Source organism: Spea bombifrons, chromosome 3 (assembly GCF_027358695.1).
Source record: "Spea bombifrons isolate aSpeBom1 chromosome 3, aSpeBom1.2.pri, whole genome shotgun sequence".
NCBI classification, from domain to species: domain Eukaryota; kingdom Metazoa; phylum Chordata; class Amphibia; order Anura; family Pelobatidae; genus Spea; species Spea bombifrons.
Window position 1 is genome coordinate 115,297,766 of NC_071089.1, and position 24,210 is coordinate 115,321,975.

At 41.3% G+C, this 24,210-nt stretch overlaps 1 protein-coding gene across 1 annotated transcript; it reads right to left on the minus strand.

Annotated features, from left to right (window-relative positions):
* Positions 1-4,052: 4,052 nt before the first annotated feature.
* Positions 4,053-10,546, minus strand: LOC128484158 (cytochrome P450 2K4-like). Its single transcript, XM_053460477.1, has 9 exons — positions 10,540-10,546; positions 10,246-10,440; positions 9,557-9,706; positions 9,230-9,390; positions 6,860-7,033; positions 6,403-6,544; positions 5,269-5,453; positions 4,485-4,626; positions 4,053-4,265 (listed from the first exon to the last, which is right to left on the minus strand). The coding sequence occupies exons 1-9, from the start codon at positions 10,544-10,546 to the stop codon at positions 4,087-4,089; spliced, it is 1,335 nt and encodes a 444-aa protein (XP_053316452.1). The 3' UTR covers positions 4,053-4,086.
* Between the last annotated feature and the right edge of the window lie 13,664 nt (positions 10,547-24,210).

Here is a 24,210-nt window from a genome sequence, read left to right on the forward strand (position 1 = left end):
TTTGATTTAACATCCATTTTCCTCACTAGATTTAATTCAGGTGGGTTATCTTTGCTGGAGGATTGTATCTCTTTGGAGTGTAAATATGCAGCCTCGTATGCAAGCGCTTCTTCTTGTGCAGTAATAAAAGTCAAGTTTTGTCTTGCAAGAAGTCTCCTCTGTAATGCTTCATCATGCACTCCACACACCAGCCTGTCCCTAAGCAAGGATTCTAAACTGGCACCAAACCCCCCTCCCCCCAATTCCTCTCCTTCGAAGTTAAGGGAGTCAGGTATCAGGAACTAAATGTAAATTATTTGTAATAACAAATAATAATGACTCGTTGGCTAACGTCACAAGTTATATTTAATAGAGAAGGGTTAAGTCTGCAGGGTTGTCCTGAAGCTGGTGGGGTGGTTGCATAGCACCAAGGAGCACCTCTAACCAATTCCCTCAGAGTTTGAGTGTGTGTGAGTTGGGGAGGTTTAGTGTATGGCGTTAGAGTAAGTGTGTGTGTTAGTGTATATTGTTTAAAGTGAATTGGTACATTACAGAGGGAAGGGGCCTGGGGGCTAATTGGCTTTAGCAAACCAGAGATGTTGCTAGGCCTCTGTGACCTTATTTTATCTATATAGATACGCAATAAGTAGTGGGGTGATGTTATGTGGGCAGGTTTGATATCATATCCTTGCCTACTTATGCGAAGGGGCCAAATATATCCTGACCTCAGAAGACCCCTAGACTTACCTCTATAAACTGGCAAAATATGAGTCTCGGCATAAGATATGTCGGAGAACTTCCAAGTACTTCTATACCTTGGGGTTCCAAATTAAATAGAACTCGAGCGGCTCGAGAGAAATCAGTCAGGAGTGTATGTATAATAAGATCTCTGATTTTATTGCATAGAGGCACATATATTTATACCCACCTAGAAAGGGGCTGAGGCATAGCAAACATTCCCAACATTGAGCAGTTATTATGATTATACGGGCGTATTTTGCATATCCTTTACTGAAGCATAATCAGGTTAAATCATGAGTTCTGTCTGAGATCATGTGTTCCTGTTTTACTACGCGAAACTCACACAAAGACAGTTACTAATTTATTCTTAACCATTTCTATCCGGTGGTAGCTGTAAGGACCCAAAGTCAACAGCATATGACTCATATGTAGAATACTAGTATTCTTCCACACATAGATCACTTTTGTTTTTTACATTTTAACCCCAATCTTACTAAACCATATACCCCTACTAGGTTATTTCATTACCCATTACCCACTATGTATGGGAAGAAGGGGGTATTTTTCTGCTACCACTTGAAAGGGTTCTGGAAGACCCATATTTTTTCCTTCACTTCCCCAACCTGGTATTTGACACACACAGATTAACACACACACACACACATGCTAACATGCTATGTTATTATGACAGGTTCACATAGCATTGTGCTACCTGACCGCATTGGGTGCCTTGTTTACCTGCTCTGTGTACTGACCTTGGCTTTGTCTTAACTGCCCATTTAGAGTACCAAACCCGACATTGGCTAACCCTGCATTTCTGACCTGGCATCCTGTGATATCTGCACTGGGCATCTACCTGTGGCATCACTTATACAGGTGTCTGGCACCTCCTACTAGTGCTTTGCTATCTATTACTCCCCTGTACCTATAACCTTTTGTTTATCTGCCTATACCTGAGCCTCCACACTATTGGAATCATCCCTGTCACCTTGTTTTGTGGCTCAACCCTATGCTAAATGTATCAGGGTGAAGAAATTCTGTGGTATGTGTACTCCTTGGTAACGTAGTGATGAAACAGATACTAACACATGCATTCAAACCATGCATGCATGCACCATCACACCATACATTTATACCCACTTTCTCTAACACCATACACTTACTCACTCATTCTAACACCATATGCAGGGGTGTCCAAGTTTTTTCTGCAGTGGGCCACTTAATCAGAACTGAGAGAAAATATGGCTTTTTAGCCACACTGTGGGTACACACTGGATTTAAGCTGGTTGACGCACACTGAGTTGATCAGGGCCGGATTAAGAGCATCACGGGCCTGGTGCTGAGGATTTTGGTGGCCATTTTATAGAAATAAATAAGATATACAGAATTTTAACTCTTCTGCATCGATGTGTACAGCATAAAGAGAACATCAGTGTTCGGCAGATAAAATAGGATAGAATCTTATGGGATGGGACTGAGAGTAATCAGTACACTAAAAAAGTCATCATACACAGGATGCCTGAAGCCACAATTTACTGCCATTAATCCTTTTTAATAAAATATGCAGATTGAAATAGAGTAAATAACACAATGCCTTTACTTTTCCTCTCACTTGTTTCTGGGCCAAGAAAGTTTTGTCATCTGAAGTAACTACAAATTCAGGAGGGCATTTTATCTCTGGATAAATAAAAATTACATAGTTCTATTTATTCCTACAGTAAATAAAGTGCCAGAAAACAGACAACCAAATACACACCAGGACAGGTTCTGCCACACCGACCCCCAAATACACACACCAGGACAGGCTCTGCCACACAGACGCCCAAACACACACACACATACACCAGGACAGGCTCTGCCACACCGACACCTCCTCGAGTATTCTAGTTTCCCTCTACAAACAGTCTCACCAAAATAACAAATGATCTCCTCATCTCTAAAAGAAAAGGTCACTTCTCTCTTCATATTCTCTTAGACTTCAGTACAGCCTTCGTCACTCTTGACCTCCTGCAGGTTTCCCTCCTGCCTCAAGTTATACCTCTCTTCCTGCACCTTTACGGTCTCCTTCCCTGGAACTTGGTGTTTTTCAGGGCTCATATCTGTTACTTCTACTCTTCTCCATCTATACGGCCTCCTTCTCATACATAATATGTTCTTAATAGGTTCTCAGTAACACTGATGACATGATAATTTATGTTTCCTTTCCTGAAATCTCACCTTTTCTTCTAACTCATCTCACCAGCTGTCTTTATGGACTTGCATCATCATGGTCATGGTGTCCCATTATCTGAAGCTCAACATCTTCAAGACTGAGCTTCTGATTAGTCCTGTTATGTGAACTCTCAATCACTAATAAGAATGCCACAATCCACCCAACAGACCACGCTTGCTGTCTTGGTGTTACAATTCACTCTGCTCTTCTCCTTCATCCCACATGTCAAGTCACTAATCAAATGCTGCAGCCTTCCCCTGAGAAACATCTCCTTAACGTGTCCCCAAACAAGGAACAACCAAAATGCTATTCCATTCCCTTTTCATATCTTGTGTGGACTATTGCAGGCGTGGACACCTGACATGTGGTTACCATAACTTATATTTGAAAGGGGTGTAAAAATCTCATAAATAGTAGGATAATGCCTCATTTGCATCTCGTACTTCCAATGGGTTCTATCACTCTGTCAATGCCATCTATTAGTTCTGTAAGTTGCTTTGTCGTCACAAACAATAGCTAACAATTAGTTTTCAACTTTTTGCTTGGCCCCATGGGCCTCCAGGTAATTTTTTTACTTGAGGACATTCAAAAAGCACTTATTGAAGAAAAATATTGGGCTGCCCTTGGGGAATTGAAGTCAATGGTCTATGAATTCCTTGGAACACTAAATCACTTTTATTTACTCTACGTTGCACAATTTATAGATGTTTCTGTATTTAATGTCCTTCTCTTTGCTTCAAAAGTAGCACTATATTCAGTCATTGAAGAAAACAGGAGAACAGGTATTTTATTGCCACATATTCTAAAATGCTTATACCACATAAAAAGAAATTTAAATTTTTTTTTTTCTTTCTTTTTTCTCTTCCTTTTATATACAAACCTTTTGGATACTGTGTGTGGGAACTCTCGCTGGAAGGGTATTTTTGCATATATTATTTTTGTGTTGCACATATAATTTACTCACTTATTATTTGGGTGCGCAGACACTTGTGTGGTTTTGATTGTATTTAATTTGGAACATTTTGGGGAGTTTGTTCCTGTGTTTTTGCAGCACCACTTCACCAGAAGGTGTAATATTTATATTTAATTAGAATATTGTGCTTCACTTTTTTGTATTTTGAGTAAAATATTGGATGCCGTCCAGGTGTTTAGTGCTAACTGCGATGTAGAGCACGCATATGATGAGGTTTCGGTTGGTTGGTAAACCCAGAAAGTGGCGTGAGGTCGAGGTCTTCTCCAGGAAGGGGCTGGAATGTGAATTTTTGCAGCAGCCTGGTGAAGAACAGGAATAGTTCCATTTTGGCTAAATTTTCCCCAGCGCAGCTCCTCCGACCTATAAATAAAGAAATGGATGACATGATCTAACAGGCTTCTTTGTATATTAGCTATGATTATTATTTGTTGATTTGCATAGTATCATCATATTATGCAGTGTAGCATAATGAGTAAACAGGACATAATAGGAAACGCATCACGTAGCAAACTGGACTTCCAGAAATCTAGAAGGACTTGAGGGTATATTACATGATGCAAATGTTTGGAAATTGTTTACCTGCAGAGAAAGGCATAAATGCTTCATTCTTAACAAAATTTCCTTCAGAGTCCAAAAAATGTTGTGGGAAAAACTGGTCGGGTTTCTCAAAGTGAGCTTTATCCTTTAGTACAGACGTCAGTACTGTGATGACTTGAGTGTCCTATAAAAGAAGTCATTCCACACGATTCACTCAATTCCCTCTGTTGGTCATGGTACAAGAGAATACATTCATTAATAACTAAGAACGTCTACAGCCTGTTATGAGTTTCCTAAAGGGGCAAAATACTGCCCTAAACCCCCTCACCGCACATGAGCGCACATACTTACTAAGTCCTTTCATCAGCATTCATGATGCTCAACTCCAGGGAGGCAATCGCTTGCTATGTATGTGCCGGAGTAGGCTGGCGGTGAGTATCCCGCACAAATGCATTGCTACCGAAGAGATGTTTTTGGAGCAACTAGTGGGGAAAAATGCATGGTTGGGTCCCTCTATGCATTCCAATGGTTAATATATATATGTGTGTATATATATATATATAAATATATAATATATATATTTATTTTTTACACTCAGCCATCATATGGATTAAAGCGCGTATGATATCTGAAGTGTACATTTAACAAATCCCACGTGTTGATATTTCCATACCCTTTTTTGAAGAATGTCCCTTTATCCCCCAGGAAGTCATGATGATTCTTCCCATAGACGTAAGGTGGGGTTCTATTAATGTTTACCCTGAATTTAGCATCAACATTTAAAGCATTTTTATGTCTTCATCCGGCTTTAAACTCAGATACTTGCCTTTGGGATAAAATATCCCCGGAATGAAACATCTTGAGTAGTTGCATGCGGGATGCTGATTGGGACAATGTTACCGAATCTTTGGACTTCGTGAATAACGGCGTCTGTGTACGGCATTAGCTTTCTGTGTTCTACTTGAGGCTGGGCAGATCCGATCACTCTGTCTATTTCATCTTGGACCTTTTCTACAAAGAATGCCGGTTATAAAGTACCCCATTTAAGCGTTATATATATTAAAATATTATCATATATAAGGAAAACTCTATACTCTAACCAACAAAACAATATTACCACAAAAGGAAATATTTTAATGGTGACTATGGGAAAATGTCATTTTCAACTCACCAAGGGGCAATCATCACGTTGCATGTATTAAATAAATGAGATTATCCCCTATGCATTATGCTGTGTCAATTTAGCCCTCCTTTTTGAAGAAACTCATCAAAGTTGGGCTTTTATAAGACATAATGAACTTAGTAAGTCAAAATGCTTCATATAAAGTACATTGTTAAAGGCAGACATTGCTGGTTTTGGTAAATAGATGTTAACTGGGTAGGAGACTTATTGAGCAGCGGCATAGCAGGAGACTTGCTTGCCATACAAGAAGGGGGAATAGACAGGCGGCCCTAGGTCTAGTTGGTCTAAGCCAGACTATGTCAGAATGTACATTTAAGCATATGTTTTTCTCCGTTGTTACTTTTTACTTCTATATCAATTAAATTGCACATGCTGCAAACATTTCTAATGCAGGCGATACAATGGATAGGCCATACAATGGATAGGCCATATAGAAGTTTCTAAAATATTAAACCTCACCATCACAGCAGAATTCAGGATAGTGGTCTAACTGACGGACTGTTATTTTAGATTATTTGTTGTGTTTTTTTAATGTCTACTGGATTCATACTGGTGATCTCTCCGGTTTCACCCAATTCTTTCAATCTGACAACGATTACAACGCCTTGTTATGAAGGTACAGCTAGATGTGTCTCACCCGATTGCTTCGGACTTACTTTATATTCCGGTCTACTATCCCGGGCCTTTCTTTAGATGTATACATTGTCAAATATCTAATTAAATCATCACTCTCTGGAAGGTCTACGAAATATATATATATATATATAGTTATCTTACTTTGAATGTCCGGGTATTTCATCATTAAAAGAAGGCCCCACCGGAGGGTGGTCGAGGTCGTCTCCATCCCGGCAACGAATAAATCAATCACAAGCATCGTTAGATTTTCATTGTGGAAATAGAATTCCGGATTAGGCTTTTCCTGTAATAAAATAAATAAGTAAATAAATAAATATTAAGATGTCTATGGAGATGTCTGCCTATGTGGCTATGTAATGAGTGCGAATGAAACACCTAAACTCAATAATTATGAGGGGTGTCCACATACATTTTGGTCATATAGTGTATAATATATATATATTATTTAATACAATGCTTTTGGATACATTTTGGGGACTTGATGAAGTGCTTTCGACCAATGTTATGGTTTAGTTATCTGACAGAATCACCTCTTTTTGCTCATTTTTGTTGGTAAAGCCGAATATATAAAAATAAACAGGTAACGATACACCATTACCTCTTGTTGTTTGACAAGGAACGCGTCAATAAGATTTTTCTTGTCGTTAATATCCAGTTGTTTCTTGTGGTTCATGAAAGTCTCCTTCATAAAGATCTTTAACTCATTGGCGTTTTTGTAAATCTTTTGGGTTCCAGGCATCCATTGCAGGACAGAGGGAAAGGAGTTGTACAGCTATGGCAAGAAAATGCAATTATATCTAGATCTGGCATAAAGGGGCACCCTGGCCATCATTTGTATTGACCTCTTTTAACCCCTACGTGACAAAGGCTGATTTTATTTTTTGTACCCTTTGTGACAATGGCTGTTTTTAACATTTCTGCGCTGCTCGTGTTTAGCTGTAATTTTCTTCTTTCTCGTTTACTGAACCCAAACAAGTTATAAATTTTTGTATTTTTTTCAGCACAAGAAGGGCTTTCTTTAGATGACATTGTTTTGATTGTATCATATTATTTACTATTAAAAAAAGTATAAAATATGGTGAAAAATTTAGAAAAAAAATGACCTTTTCAAACTTTACCTTGAAAAATCTTTTACTCATCTATAAAGGTAATGAAAAAACCTGCTAAATAGATTCTACTATTTGTCCTGAGTTTAGAAATACCCAATGTTTTTATGTTTTTTTTGCTTTTTTCTGCACATTATGGGGCAATAAGTACAGGTAGCGTTTTGCTATTTCAAAACCATTTTTTCCAAATCTGGTAAGTCTTCCCCCCATGTGCCATTTCGGGTATCTTTGAAGCCGGCCAATGCAATTTACCCCATCAAATCATATATTTTTGAAAACTAGACACCCCAGGGTATTCGAAATGCTAGTATTTTAACCCTTTCCATGCACTAATTCTACCACCAGTCTTTGTTAAACTTTGTGGTACTGATTTTTTGTCATAAAACACCCCAATATGTGTTCAGCGCGTCCTGGGCTGGGAGTTCGGTATCGCTGAATGCCTCGTGATCGAGGCATTTCAGAGAAACCTTTGAAGTTTAGGAGGCGATTGTTGATACTTTCATACTTATTTAATCAGTCGCTAATGGCAGGAGTAGTTTCAGAAGACTGGAGGTTGGCAGCTGCAGTCCCACTTTGCAAAAAACATAGCAACATAGATTCAGCCAGCTGCAGACTAGTAAGTCTTACATCAGTAGTTGGCAAATAAATGGAAACCCTGCTAAATATCTGCAAGTAAATGGTTTGCATGATCACTATTATTATTATTTATTGGTTTATATAGCGCCATCAAATTCCGTAGCGCTGTAGTAGACAGGACATAACAAGTAGTATATAACATAACAGTTTGACTTACAGGAACCACAGGTGAGGAGGGCCCTGCTCAAAAGAGCTTACAATCTAGAGGGAATTAGGATGTATTACACAATAGGTAAAAGCGCCATTGTTATGGATGGACCAGTCACACTTCTATAAGTAGGAATATGGGGGGCGTTAATGTGTGATGTTTTAAGCATCCTAACGAGGTGGGTCTTGAGGGATTTTTTGAAGGACCAAAGGCAGGGGGAGAGACAGAGTGGCCAGGGGAAAGGGTTTTGGGGGTTAAGGGCCACCATGGAGAAATCTTGTAAGCGGGCATGAGAGCTAGAAATCAGAGGAGAGGATAGAAGGAGATCATTGGATGAGCGGAGAGACCGGTTAAGAGGGTATTTAGAGATGAGTGAGGAGAGACCGGTGAGGAGGGTATTTAAAGATGAGTGAGGAGAGACCGGTGAGGAGGGTATTTAGAGATGAGTGAGGAGAGGCCGGTTAGGAGTGAATTTAGAGATGAGTGAGGAGATGTAGGGAGGGGAACCGCTGTGAATGGCTTTGAAAGTAAGAGTGAGGATTTTGAAATTAATCCTGAAGTGCACAGGCAGCCGGTGAAGAGACTGACAGAGGGGAGATGGGTTAATAAAGCGATGTGAGAGGAAGATAAGTCTGGCAGCAGCATTCATGGTGGATTGTAGAGGGGTGAGAGGGGTGTGATGAAGACTAGCTTAGACAATAATCAAGGCGGGAAACAAAGCGGGCATGGACAAGAGCCTTAGTGGCATCCTGTGTTAGGAAGGGACAGCACAGGTTTACTACAGAGAGGTCCTGTCAAATTAAGTTAATCTATTTTTTTGACTGGGCAAGATAATAGACCAGGGAGGAGCTGTTGATATTGCCTATCTCGATTTTAGTAAGGCATTGACACGGTCCCTCATAGAAGACATAAATACATCGCAGTCTAATAAGACCCCCTCAAGTGCATGCGCAGAAGGCGCTCCATTCCATTTTAGTAAGAGTGCTTTCCAGCCAGCGACTGGGTGCTTCAAGCATTAGTTAGTTTAGCGTACCATGGATCAAGATCAATGTGAAAAGAAGGCATGGAGGCAACTTACCAGCACCGAAGGTCTGCCCGCAAGTCTCACATTCTCATTTACTAAATGCATGAGTCTTAAAATTGTTGGGTTGTCATATTCAAATCGATGGCCAAGAATTATGGACACAATTATATTGGCCACAGCGGCATTCACTAACATGGTGTTATCAAAAGGCTCTCCTGGAAAGAATCAGCAATAAAACAGCCAATCATTTAATGGGGATGATTAATAAAAGTGCAAGAACAAATGTAAAATGTGCAAAACTATATTTTTGTATTTTGTATCAGATATTAGAATTCGTTTCGAAAAAAAAAAACAACTGCATTATTTCCAACAAACTCTAACCTTTGTAAGAATTGATTTTTTCCACCAAGGATTCACATTCTTCGTTGATATTATTTTCGATGGTTTTCTTTCCCATTCCAAAATCTCGTAGTGTAGAAAGGGCGAACCTTCGCATAATTTTCCAGTTTTCATCATGGGAAAAAGCCACACCTTAAAAAAAAAATGGCTAAAATCTATCAACACATGTAAGGCGAACAATACAACTTTTTGCCCAAAAAATAGATCAAAATTTAGCAAAAAATTAGTGAACGCAAGTATGAAGAATAATCCACACATTTTAATTTTATTTTTTACCCATAAAACCTTATTAAATAAATAAATAAAACACCAATGGTGTGTCTAGTGTCTGTGCGTAAAAAGGCAGACTAAGAGGATGGTAGAATTTACAGCCAAACGTTAAGGAATAAGACAAAATTTATTCCTGGGAAGGGCCCTAAACGAAAAAATGGAGGCTCTGAGCAACTACCTGAGCATCTTATATGGTATAACCACCACTGTCAAACATGACATGATTTATCTATACTAATTTTACATTGAGAATTTCTGTAATTGTCTGTCCCGGACATTGCCAGGGAATAATGTAGATGCTGTCACCTGCCCTCCATTTCATGTAATATGTTTTTGGTATTTGCGCTTGGATCACTGTCTGCACTATAAGTTTTAAGGTTTGTATCGTTTATTTTACTTACCGTATCCTTGAGATACATCGTGGAAGATTGGTATGTTGGCCCGTCCAGAAAACGCCTCGGCGTGGTTAACAAGAGCATCTTTCACGGTGTCGTAGCCACACAGCACCACTATCTTCTCAGCACCCAACTGAATGCTGAATATTGAACCATACTGCTCGGATAACTGAAAATGGAAAATAAGAAAAACATAATACCCTATCAACAATTCAGTTCCTTAGACCAAGGCATCTCCGTTGGAGGGGTGGCTGTAGTTGGGGCCAGTGACATATTTACCTTGGGTGCTGCCCTAGGTACCCTGCATGGCTGGCATCCCATACAAACGGAGCACCGGGATATGCCATCATATCCCACGCTGTGTCTTAAAGGCACACAGAGCCTTTTAATGAGGTCTGTGGAGGTCTATGGAGGCTATGGAGGTCTTTTAATGAGGTCTAAGGAGGTCTATGGAGGCTATGGAGGTCTATGGAGGTCTTTTAATGAGGTCTATGGAGGCTATGGAGGTCTTTTAATGAGGTCTATGGAGGCTATGGAGGTCTTTTAATGAGGTCTATGGAGGCTATGGAGGTCTTTTAATGAGGTCTATGGAGGTCTTTTAATGAGGTATATGTAAGTCTATGGAGGCTATGGACAGCAAAGATCTCTCATCTAACCGCCTCATTGTGTAGTGAGACACCAGGGGGCTTAATGGAGTAAATGGAGTCACAATGGCGTAAAGACGAATGCCAAGATGTGATGTCATATATCGGCGCACAACTTTACTGCGTCTCAAGGTGACCATGTGGGAGCTGTGATCAGACCTCAACCGAACTCACAGCACTGTACTTACCGGTGGTGTATTCTGGTTTATTAAGGCTATTTCATAATCCTTAAGAATAATACTAAGGCTTATAGATGATAAAGGGGGGTTTATTGCAACAAAATTAGATAAATTAGACATCTTGATTGTAATACATCATATTTTTGGTTGATTTTTCCAATGCGGAATTTCTTAATCAATTAAACATTACCTTTAAAAGTGTATCAAAGGGTCTCTTCAGATTCCAAACATGCAAAGTCCCAATGATTGATAATAGATTTGGCCCCGGAGGAAAATTCCAATAAATATTTTTGCCCCGAGAACGGTAAAAATATAGGAAACACACACAGAGAATAAAGTAAAAAAGTACTGAGGCTGGATCAACAGGAATCATTTTATTTTAGAAAAACCTATACAAAGAGGACAAAAATAATAATAAATAAATAGGTGCATGTCGTGAAGCTTAATGCAAAATTACTAGTGATATTTAAACATTTGGACATAGCTTTGACCCGGCAAATACGTCAAGGAATTTTAACAGTATTGTGATGGAACCCTCCATCACTGGGGCAACTGGAGAGGCCTGAGAGCCGGCCTCCTCCCTACCGACTATGGGCCCTGACTTTGAAAAGACCAGGGAGTGGCAGCCATTGTTTCAGTTTAATGTCAGACTCTTCTTCCCCACCCCATGGTGCACTACTACGTTGTATAAGTCAGCCCCCCCATGGTGCACTAAGATGTTCTATAAGTCAGTTCCCCCACCCCATAAATCAGTCTCTCCTCCCCCCCCAGTTCCTCGATCCACTAGAGATATTTACCCCCGGCCATCCCTGGAACTGATTTGGGCAGTAATAGATAGTGGAGTTTGGGACCCTATTGTAATGTTAATCCCGTTACTGCCCCTGTTGTCTCTGGGAGGCAGATTAAGGGGGCGGTTTGTATCCCAATATCTTGATTATGTTAATGTGTGTTTTGCTGGATATCTAAAATAAATCAGTCTTCTTTTTGGTTTATACCCTACACTGAGTCTTGGCGAGTGACTGGGAAACCGGGGTAAGTGTGCTGTCCCAGGCTAAGGGAGCACAAGTCAGCGGAGGTAGTCGTTCGGACTATCCAGCTTCCTACATAGGTAACATTGAGAAGGTTTATCTGTGTGAGTGTCTATGAGTTGTGTGAGTGTCTGTGAGGACTGTGGGCTCTTGGGTGTCCAACCGTGCCCCTTCCAGGTCCAGCCGTGCCCCTTCTACATCCTCCAACATGCATTTACTGCTATGGACTAGAGGACTGCATTGGGAGGCGGGTCCCGCGGGTCCCGCGGGACCCGCCAAAGAACTTGCGGGCGCGGGCGGTTTATTAGATAATGCGGGCGGGAGCGGGCGGTCAGACAGCATACCTGCGGGTCCCGGTGATCCCGCGCAGTCCCGCAAGGCTCAGCTGCCTTCACGCTGCTCCCTCACAGCGTCACTTGTCTTGTTCTGCCCAGGAACACAGCGGAGTCACGTGATTTAACATCTCATCAAATGACTCTGCTCCGTTCCTGCGGGACAAGAAAAGAGACGCTGTGTGAGAGAAACCTGAAGGCAGCCTTGAGTTCGCGGGAAATTTGCTATTCTGGTAAGGCAGTGAGGCAACTTTGTATTAACCAGTATGTATGATTGAGGGAATGGATGTTTGTGAATGACTTCTGCTGGGGCTTCTATGATGGGGGAGAGTGGCATACCAGGGGGCATAGTGGCATATTGGGGGGCACAGTTATCTGACGAGATAAGGCATAACTGGAGGCACAGTGTCATATCAATGGCTGGAGTGGCATATCATGGGCACATTGCCATTTAAGTGTCTATAATGCATAACTGGGGGCACAGTGGCATATCAGGGGTTGGAGTGGCATATCAGGGGGTGTGTGGCATATCATGGGCACAGTGGCATAGAAGGGTCTATAAGGCACACAGGGGGCTAAAGGGCACTCCAGTGGGCACAGTGGCATAGGTGGGGGGCACAGTGACATATCAGGGGTTGGAGTGGCATATCAGGGGGTATGTGGCATATCATGGGCACAGTGGCATATAAGGGTCTATAAGGCACACAGGGGGCTAAAGGGCACTCCAGTGGGCACAGTGGCATAGGTGGGGGGCACAGTGGCATACCAGGGGTTGGAGTGGCATATCATGGGCACAGTGGCATAGAAGGGTCTATAAGGCACACAGGGGGCTATAGGGCACTCCAGTGGGCACAATGGCATAGGTGGGGGGCACAATGGCATATCAGGGGGTATGTGGCATATCATGGGCACAGTGGCATAGAAGGGTCTATAAGGCACACAGGGGGCTATAGGGCACTCCAGTGGGCACAATGGCATAGGTGGGGGGCACAATGGCATATCAGGGGGTATGTGGCATATCATGGGCACAGTGGCACAGAAGGGTCTATAAGGCACACAGGGGGCTATAGGGCACTCCAGTGGGCACAATGGCATAGGTGGGTGGCACAATGGCATATCAGGGGGTATGTGGCATATCATGGGCACAGTGGCATATAAGGGTCTATAAAGCACAGAGGGGGCTATAGGGCACTCCAGGGGGCACAGTGGCATAGGTGGGGGGCACAGTGGCATATCAGGGGTTGGAGTGGCATATCAGGGGGTATGTGGCATATCAAGGGCACAGTGGCATATCTGGGGGGTATAAGGCAAATCTGGGGGGCAGAGTGGCATATAGGGAAATATAAGGCATATCTGGGGGGTGGAGTGGCATATCTGGGGGTATAAGGCATATCTGGGGGGCAGAGTGGCAAGCCTGGGGTCAGATATGCATAACTGGGGTGCAGGTTGGCAAATAAGAAAAATAAAAACAAATACATTTTTCTCAATTATACTTTTTATTAAATATGAAAACTTTTTTTAGGCATTAAAACCTAGTTTGAGAAATGCCACTCTGAGATAAAAGTAATGTGTGTGTGCAGAGTGCGACACATGTTAATTTAAATGTTAAGTTTTTTATTCTGATGTTTGTCTTTAACACCCAGTCTGTTCATTAAATGATTTTAAATAAACAAAAATGTGCATATTGTGGTTTTTTTCATCCGATCAATCAAAAAAATAAGCAGCCAACTAATCGATTATGAAAATAATCGTTAGTTGCAGCCCTAGTGGCAAGTCCTATGCTTCCAATTTGGGTGTTGGGCAGATCCTGTGGATACAATCAGGGTGCCAGGGCTGACATGATTCCTCACAAGGAGGTTCTAGCTGGGGGCATCACATAAATCAATATTAAAGGGGCGCTAGGTGGTGGGATAATTATAGAAAATGGGGCTAGCTGGGGGCAATACACAAGGGTGTGGGGGCACATAGAACTTTTACATATTACTGACCAGCCTAGATAAAAATGCAGCCCTGCAGTATGGTGGATGTATACAAACTAGTCAGATATACATCACCCATACTGCAGGGCAGCATTTTATCTGTGTTGGCAGCATCCATTCACAAGGGGGGCAGCTGGGGTCATTACATAAATCAATACTAAGGCGAGGGGAAGGCTGGGGGTGATACATAAGGGGCAAAAACACAAAAGGGGGGGGTAACATAGTAACATAGTAACATAGTTCATAAGGTTGAAAAAAGACCAAAGTCCATCAAGTTCAACCTATATACATATTGTGTCCCTACCGTGAATGACAAAGCATTTGTATTCAATTCAAACTGTTCAATTCACCCTGTTCTTATGTGCTCACCTACATATTGTTCCTAGAGTCGTCAATGGAGATGGAGTCAACAAATGAAGTTGAAAAGAAGATTAAAACAGGTTTATACAATTCAAAACCAAAGCAAGGCAAGTCTGACATTTGGACAAATTTCTCCATTGTTATTGACAAAAATGGAAAAGAATTGGACTTTGTATGTTGCAACAAATGTGCAAAAGTATTAACATACAACGGGCACAAATCTGGTACCTCTGGGTTGAGGCGACACAGCTGCACCCTTCTCCAAGGTCAAAGTAAGCTGTCCTTCAATAACAAAGCACTTCTTCCTGCACATGTTAAGCCAGATACTACGGAGAAATGTGTCGCACTTTGCTGTAGAGACATTCGGCCATTTGACGTTGTTGCCGGGAAAGGCTTTGTTGATATAGTTCAACACTTTGTGAATGTAGCTGCTAAATATGGCAAATTTGATGTAAAAGATGCTCTGCCTCACCCAACCACTGTATCCAGACATGTCGAGGGTAGAGTACAGGCACTGCAGGCATCTGTGGCAATGGAGATGAAGCCCATCATTGAAACGTATGGTTGTGCCATTACAACAGATATATGGACTGAGGATTACCGTAAAACATCATTCATATCCTGCACCGTTCATTACACCAACAATGACTTTAGTCTTGTTTCAAGAGTTCTGTTTGCAGCTCCCTTTGAAGGTGGTGTGTCCAAAACAGGAGAGAAGATCAGGAACCTACTGTTCCAGAAACTCCATGCTTTTGGAATAGACACATCGCTTGTTGGCCGTGTTGTGTTTGTCACTGACCGTGGAGCCAACATTGTTGCTGCCTTGCGTGGATACACCAGGCTGAACTGCAATGCACACATCCTGAACGTCATCCTGTCCAGTGCATTTGCCCCAGACGTGTTGGCCAAGACATCTGAACTGTCTGAATTGTTGACCAATGCAAAAAAAATGGTCAAATATTTCAAACATTCAGGTCTGCAGAACACCTTGAAGAAATCCCTCAAGCAATCCATTGAGACCAGATGGAATTCGAATTATGATATGCTGGATTCCATACTGCAACAGTATGAGGAGATCTCCACATTACTGGTAACCAATAACCAGTACGAAAGAATTGCGCAGATCAATGTGAACACTTTGAAAACAGTTGTTTCATTCCTAAAGTTATTCAAGGATGCTACTAATGACCTCGAGTCTGACAACTCCACTCCCAGCGCATCACTTGTGCTGCCGTGGTCCGTCAGACTGATTGAACACTGCCAAGCAGCATCCCTCGATCCCTTGCTCTCTGAAGTCGCCGGTGTGTGTGCCTCACGTCTGGAAGAACTGATGGGCACTTGTGACACCCTAGCAAATCCCCTCCACATGATGTACAGGATTGCAACGCTCCTGACTCCTAAAATGAGATTGCTACGAATGCTGTGTCCAGATGCAAGAGACGACGTGGTCAAAGGTATGATGTAATATTATGAATGCTTTAAATAGGCTATATAGTTTTGAATATTAGGTTATTTGTAGCCTTGTTCTAAAGTTAACTATTTATATTTGTGAAAAAGTCTATAGTATAGTCTATGATAAAAAATGGACCTAACTAACTTTATTTACAAATTTTGAAAATAAATTTATAAGATAAAACAATAATAAAACAATAATAATAATAAAATTAGTTTTTAAGAGTTTTAATGAAAACAATCCAATCCAACAAAGGTGCAACGGAAATTATCCAGAAGATGGGATTTGACCTACCGGCCACAGCACAGAGTGAGCCACCACCAGCCAAAAAGAAAAGCTCTGATCGATTCACAGACTGGGAAGACAGTGCATCCTGCAGTTCAGCACCAAAGCCTGTTGATGCTGAAATAGCTGAATATCTGAGCACCCGACTCTCGGACAAGCCAGACCCAGACAGTGTCCTGGAATGGTGGAATTTAAACAAGGAGCGATATCCTGCGCTCTCAAAACTAGCACGTTTTATTTTGAGTATTCCTGCATCTAGTGCCCCTTCAGAAAGGGCATTTAGTGTGTGTGGGCGCATTTTGGAAGAGAGACGCACAAGCCTGGGACCGCAGGCAGTCAGTAACATTCTCTTCCTCCACAGCAATCTTAAGTAGGCCAAAGGATTCATTAGTTTCATTCCTTTGTTATGTTTGTTCCATTTATTTATTTATTTGTGCCTCCTTAGTCAATATTTATTTTTCCCTATTATTGGTATTTATCAGATACATTTCTGATTACCACGTTATTTAAGATTTTGTACACACCACCGATTATAGGTGGAAGTTATTACGCATATTTTGAATGTTTTTGCATGCTCTGCTGCAAACTAACATGTTGTGATGTTTTGTAGCCTAGCAAAAGTTTTATTAAGCTAATAAAAAATATGTGTGTGGTGCTTTACTTTAGCTGGACACGAACGCGTTTATTCTATGGTCCGTTTAAAGGAATGCAATGTTTTATGTGTGGTATTCTGAAAGTTTAGCATAGCCCTCACATTTGTGTAAATTCTACACAATTCTAAATTGGACACATATGTTGCGGGAGCGGGCGGGATTGGACAAAAAATCAATTCTAAATTGGACACATATGTTGCGGGAGCGGGCGGGATTGGACAAAAAATCAGCGGGAGCGGGCGGGATTGGACAAAAAATCAGCGGGAGCGGGCGGGATTGGACAAAAAATCAGCGGGAGCGGGCGGGATTGGACAAAAAATCAGCGGGAGCGGGCGGGAGCGGGATTAAAAAAGCAGTCCCGCGCAGGGCTCTACTATGGACACCTGAGTATGTCATCAGACTGGCTGCCTTATAGCGTGAGTGCATATTTCTGAATGCTGAGTTTGTGAGTATATTCCTATGAATGCAGTGAGTTGTGTAAGTGTGCAGTGTCAGTGGAGTGTGTGAATGCCATGGGATTTATGGCGTACCAAGTGCATTTTACAAATGTGTGGCCCCCTAGTGACTGTAGATTCAATCTCCCCGTTCGAGTTTGCATATCCACCAACATTTTACATGTCCACGGCACCTGTTTTGGGAGGTGTAGCTAGAGACATGGACAGCTTTAGGTTGTCGGTATATGTGGCTGATCAGGATGCTTTACCCCCTAAACCAAAATCAGGACTACAAACACTCCAGGGACTGATCTTCACCATCAAATTCTTAAGGTATTGAACCCATGATGGTATTCCAGTGGATACAGCATATTGGCTTTTATCAGATGCTATTTACTTACAGAACTATAGATGTTCCCCAGCGGTCTCTTGTGCTCCTTCTGTTAACATCACACCCGCCTTGCATAAAAACATTTAAATAACTGGTTTGTTACAAAACATCTGCTTTCCAAACCAGTCCAACCAGTGATCATTCTTTCTAGTTAACTCCCCAAAGCTGTTTTTTCTTTTAAAGGGGAAGCTCATGAAAAAAAAAAAAAATCTATTTGAGCGTAAACCCCTGTGTACAGTGCTGGAGGTTAATACCCCCTCCCCCCAGCGCTGTATATAGTAATAACCCCCAGCGCTGTATACAATAATAACCCCCAGTGTTGTATACAGTAATAATCCTCCAGCGCGGTATACAGTAATATAACCCCCAGTGCTGTATACAGTAATAACCCCCAGAGATGTATACAGTAATAATAGGCAGATCCCGATAATAAATACATTGCCTCAAGGTGCCATCCTTCTCATCATAAGGAAGAATCGCGCTCTAGCTCCATAGCTACCGTGTCTGGAGAGACATTTAATCAGGACATACTTGATGAGCATTTATTTTCATCAAGGCTTCTTATATAAAGCTCCAACTACTTTTTGTGTAATATAAAAATGTAAAATAATATACCGTATTGGCTCTATTATAGGCTGCACCCGATTATAGGCCGCACCCTAAAAGAAAAATTTTGATTTTTTTGAAAAAATACACATTAGTGGAATAGTAAAACAGTATTCTAACTCACACACTGTATTTTAACATTTTTGGCATCTATTATGCAGTTAGTCAACATATATTACAGACAAACAGAAAACCAATAGCCATTTTAATGCACCTTACTTATAGATTTGCCCCTCTGCCCCCAGATATGCCGCCACTCTGCCCCCAGATATGCCACTCTGCTCCACCAGATATGCTGCCACTCTGCCCCCTCCAGATATGCTGCTATATATATATATATATATATATATATTTATATATATATATATATTTATATATATATATATATATTTATATATATATATATATATATTTATATATATATATATATATATATATATATATATATATATATTTATAGTGATGAAGAGAAAGGCAGGTCTGTTAATGAAGGGAGTTTAGAACCCCCGTAGACAGCAAGAAAGGGTGGAGAGAGGCAGGTAAAGTGCTGGAAGGAAAGTATTTTGGTCCCAGCTTGTTTTTAGGGCTGTACCCCTTAGTCTCCTCTGCAACCACTAATTAAGAACTGAGGCCTTATTAAGAAGGTTGTAAACAGCAGAGTTCGGAAGTCGCCTGCTGTTGCAACACTGAATGAAATGGTTCTGTGAGCTAAAAGAACTGTTATTTTTGGGCTTTGTGTATATCTGGTGATTTGTGGTTTGGGACAGATTAGCTGTCCTACCTGTATAGTTACCAAATGTATTGTTTAGTAAGAGCTCCAAGTGGAACTTCGGCTATGGAATCAGCAGAGCGTTGGCGACTTTTACTCACCTTGCGCCTCAAACTCGGTGACACTGCTCTATGACTTAACGAGTTGCTGTTGTTCCTAAACTCTTCCACGTTCCCATAATACCGCTGTCAGTGGACCGTGGAATATCTAGCGGGGATGAAATTTCACAAACTGACTTATTGCAAAGGTGGGATCTTATCATAATTACAACACGTGAATTCACTGAGCTCTCCAGAACAACCCATTTTCTCACAAGTGTTTGTAAATGCAGACTGCATGGCCAGGTGCTTGATGTTATACACCTGTAGCAATGGGTCTGACTGAAACACCTGAATTCAATAATTAAGAGGCGTGTCCCAATACTTTTGTCCATATGGTGTATGTTATTTAAGCGTGCATTTGAGTATGTTTGACCTGGTCAGGGCGACTGATTTGTGTGATGGGACTATTTCAGCAAGATAGGTATAAGTGCCCTCTCACCAGTGTCTGCTGAGCCACTACCTCCTCACGTGGCCTGGTGAGCCCTAAAATCTGTACTAGTGGCCTCCAATCTGCACTAGTGGGCCTCGAAGGGCCTGACCTATACCTGTGAGCCCCCAGAGGCCCAATTTAGCAGGCAGAGAGAGCCCAATATAATCTAATTTACAGTTCCTCAAGGATTCAGTCACCCTATACTGGGCTTCATGTGCTGTTTTAATCCTAAACTGGGTTGAATGTGCCGTGTCCCCTCCCACAATTGGGCTTCATGAGCCCTTTACCCTTTATCCTAAGAAGAAGGAGATAGATAAGAAGAGGAAAAGACAATAGAGAAGAAGAGAATCGTGCTTCTCATGGCCACGTTGAAGCACTCATTGTGCTCATTGTAATATTGTCAAAAACTGCAGACACTCAGAGATGACTTTTAACAGCAACTTTCTTTATTTTGTTTCTTAACATCACCATATTCCTCCTTCCATGTCCCAGCTCCCAGCAAGCTAATCCCACACTTCCTGTTCCTGTCCAGAGTCCTCTTCCCTTAAAGGGAAAGAGATGCTTACTGTATGTTACATCACCCCCTTTTTTTAAAAAAAAAAACAAAAAAAACCTTTTGAAACATAAACATTACAACATTACGATTATTGGAAGGTTAATAATCCCCAAATAGGTTTTAAATTATCATTACTATGCCTCCTCAATTAATCTTGATGGGGTTCTTCTTTCCCTCACAGGATAGCGACTTGTATGGCTGAGACCATCGTTTTCCAATGAACTATTTATGTCCTTTTGAGCATTACTGCCGGTCTGATGTGGTTCAACAACATTTGCTGTAGGTATAGTTTTGAAGTGTGAAGCATTTCTAGTTATGGAGTGTCCATCTCGCTCCGCTGTAACCATGCTTCCTTTTCCGGCAGTTACATAGTATTCTGCTGGGTCATACACTGGAGTCGTCTTATTATGCGGCCTTTGACGTACAACAACTTTATCACCCCTGTGAAGAGAAGATGGCTGGGCATGACGTCTCTTGTCTGCATACCGTTTCATTTTCTCCTTGTTATGCATATCTGTTGATCTTACAGTAGATTTATCTGGTAGTGTATGTGTAGCCACATCAGGAATACGAATGCGAGGGGTTCTGTTAAAAAGTAGTTGTGCAGGAGCAGCATTAGTTGTTGAATGTTCTGTAGTTGCGCAGGAATCTGTACAGTGCCTGCTTCAATGGTATATGCTCCAAATGAGCTGCTTTAATTCTCTTCCCTAACGTGCGCAAAAATCTTTCTACAATTCCATTTGCTTGTGGCCAGCAGGGTGTTATCTTTCTGTGAGTGAATCCAAGATATTCTGAAAATTGTACAAACGTATGGCTATTAAATGGAGGCCCATTATCCGTTTTGACTACTCTTGGAATGCCAAATGATGAGAAAATATTGTCTAACTCCGGTATGATACTAGAAGCTGAGGTTGACGTGATGAATGCAATTGCAGGAAATCTTGAATATTCATCAATAGTCACCAAAATGTATTGACCATTAGGCAGCGGCCCATAGATATCAACTGCAATTTCCTCCCAGACAGTTTTAGGTAGAGGAGACATTTGTAAAGGTTCCGACTTTGAGGAATGGGTAACTAGCTGACATGTGGAGCAATGTTTTATAGTGTTTTCAACCAATTGATCCATGCTTGGAAACCATACTTTTTCCCGGAGAAGTTTTTTTGTACCCACAATTCCCAGATGGCCTTCATGAGCAATTTGTATCACTAAGTGGCGTAAAGCCTTAGGAACAACCAGCTTGGTGCCTGGGAGAATGAGACGCTCCTCTGTGACTGACAGCTCTGCCCTTACATTGGAGAATGATTTCAGTTCCTTGAGATTTATTTCAGGATCTGGAAATTTTGTTCTTTGAATTTCATGCCATTTTCCGTTCTGTAAGATGTGGATTAAGGCACACAGTGTCTTATCATTTGTAGTCGCCGCCACAAACTGAGCAGCTGAAAGTGCCTTTGGTATTGCATGAGTTGTGACAAAGTTGATATAGTCTTCAGTAGACCAATGAGTAGGTTGATTCACTTCTGTGGGATGTCTTGAAATGTAGTCAGCTGGATTGCTGTATTTTCCAGGTCTATGAACAATTTTGTAATTATAGCCTTGTAGTCGCAGACCCCACCGTTCAATCCTTGCAGGCATTTTGGCTCGTGGATTTCCAAAAATGGTAAGTAAAGCCTGGTGGTCTGTTACAATGGTGAAAGGAGCTCCATAGAGAAACAGATGAAAATGCTCACATCCCCAGACAACTGCTAAGCTTTCTTTTTCAGGCTGAGAATATTTTTTTTCTGTGCTAGTTAAGCTTTTACTGGCATAGGAAATAATGAATGGATCAGACTTGTTAGCTTTATATTGCACTAGGATAGCTCCCAGTCCCACTGGACTTGCATCCACAATCAATTCAGTGCGTAAATCTGGATCAGAATAAGCCATTGTTGTTGTCGAACAGAGTTCACTTTTAATAGCATCAAAAGAGACTTGGCATTCTTGAGACCATTTGAATTCACAGCTCTGTTTGGTGAGTTCTCGTAATGGTGCACTAATTGTGGAAAAGTTTTCAATGTATCTAGCACAGTAGCTGGACATGCCAAGAAAGGAACGAACTTCACTGACATTCTGAGGAACTGAGGCCATTTTGATTGCCTGTACCTTATTTGGATCAGGCTGCATTCCAGCTGCCGAGAAGATGTGACCATAGAACTCCAAGGAAGTTTTGTTAAATTCACATTTCTGTTTATTCAAGGTAAGACCCTGAGATGATAAACACTCAAAAACAGCACGTAATGCACAATTGTGTTCAACCTGGGTTCTACCAAATACTAGAATGCATCACTGTAGTTGAAAACATTGGGAATATGATGAATTACATTCCTTATAGCATCTTGAAAGATTTCTGCAGCAGAACAAACCCCAAATGTTAACCGTTTATATCTTCTGAGGCCTAAATGTGTAGAGAATGTTGTCAGGTATCTGGATTCCGGGCTCAATTCCAGCTGATGGTAACCCTTATTAAGGTCCAGCCTTGAAAATACAGTTGCGCCATTTAGCAGATGGATAATGTCATTTATTGTGGGAGAGATGTGTCTTTCCCGCTGAATGGCAACGTTTGGAAGGCGCATGTCAACACAAAGTCTCACCTTGTCAGGAAATTTTGGTTTTGGAACTACCACAATTGGAGAAACCCATGGAGTGGGACCAGTGACACATTCAATGATGTCTTGCTCTTCTAAACTTTGGAGTTCTTCTTCTACTTTTTGTCTCAGATGAAATGGAATTCGCCGATGAGCTTGTGCAACTGGGCGAATGTTCTCATCCACATGAAGATGTACCTGAAAGTCTTTCAATTTTCCAAGGCCACTGAACAAAGGAGAAAATTCATTTAGCATATGTTGTACATCCTTGTCATCGGGATCAACTATCGTATGAACGATCTGGATGAGACCCAGGTTCATGGCGGTATGGTAACTAAGAAGACAGCCTCCAGATCCTTGTAAGATGTAAAAATTTGTCCTCTGACTTTTATCCTTGTAACTAATGTCAGCATCAAATTTTCCCATGGTAGGTAGTGGGATTTGTGAACCGTATGGGAAGATTTTAGTGTGAACACTTTCCAGAACAGGCTTCAATTTCAATAGTTCATATGTGTCACTGTCTAAGATATTCACTGATGCTCCAGTGTCAATAGTAAATGCAATGTCAGTGCTGAATAAAGTGAGTGTAACACTAGGAGACTGTGCAGATTTACCAGTGGAAGTAATGAAAACATAGTCACCCGTCGTGGTGGAAATCTCCTCTGCCTCTTCATGCAACATTTGCACATTAGCTTTGGGTGCTGAGCTGAACGAAGTCTTGGTATTTGTTGATTTGCAGACAGCAGCAAAATGGTTCTCCTTCCCACATTTACTGCATGTTTGGCCTAAAGCTGGACATTTATTTATAAGAGGAAAGTTCTTCCCACATCTGTAACATGTTTTATTCCTTTTTGTGCGGATGTCAGGTGTAATTTTATGTCGCATCTGATGCACATGTGAATCAGGTTCCTTTTCTATTGAAGCTGCTTGATAATCTGCAATTTCTATGGCACGAGCCATTTTAAGAAGGTCAGGCAGAGTATAGTCTTGCTGTAATGCTTTGCGGCGTATAGTAGATGATGTGCAAGATACAATTACTTGTGTGATAATTTCATCATCAACATCAGCAAAAGCACATCCTTGGGCCAGGTCTTTTAAGCGTGTGACATATGTGTCCATGGATTCTTCTGGAAGTTGCTTAGTAATC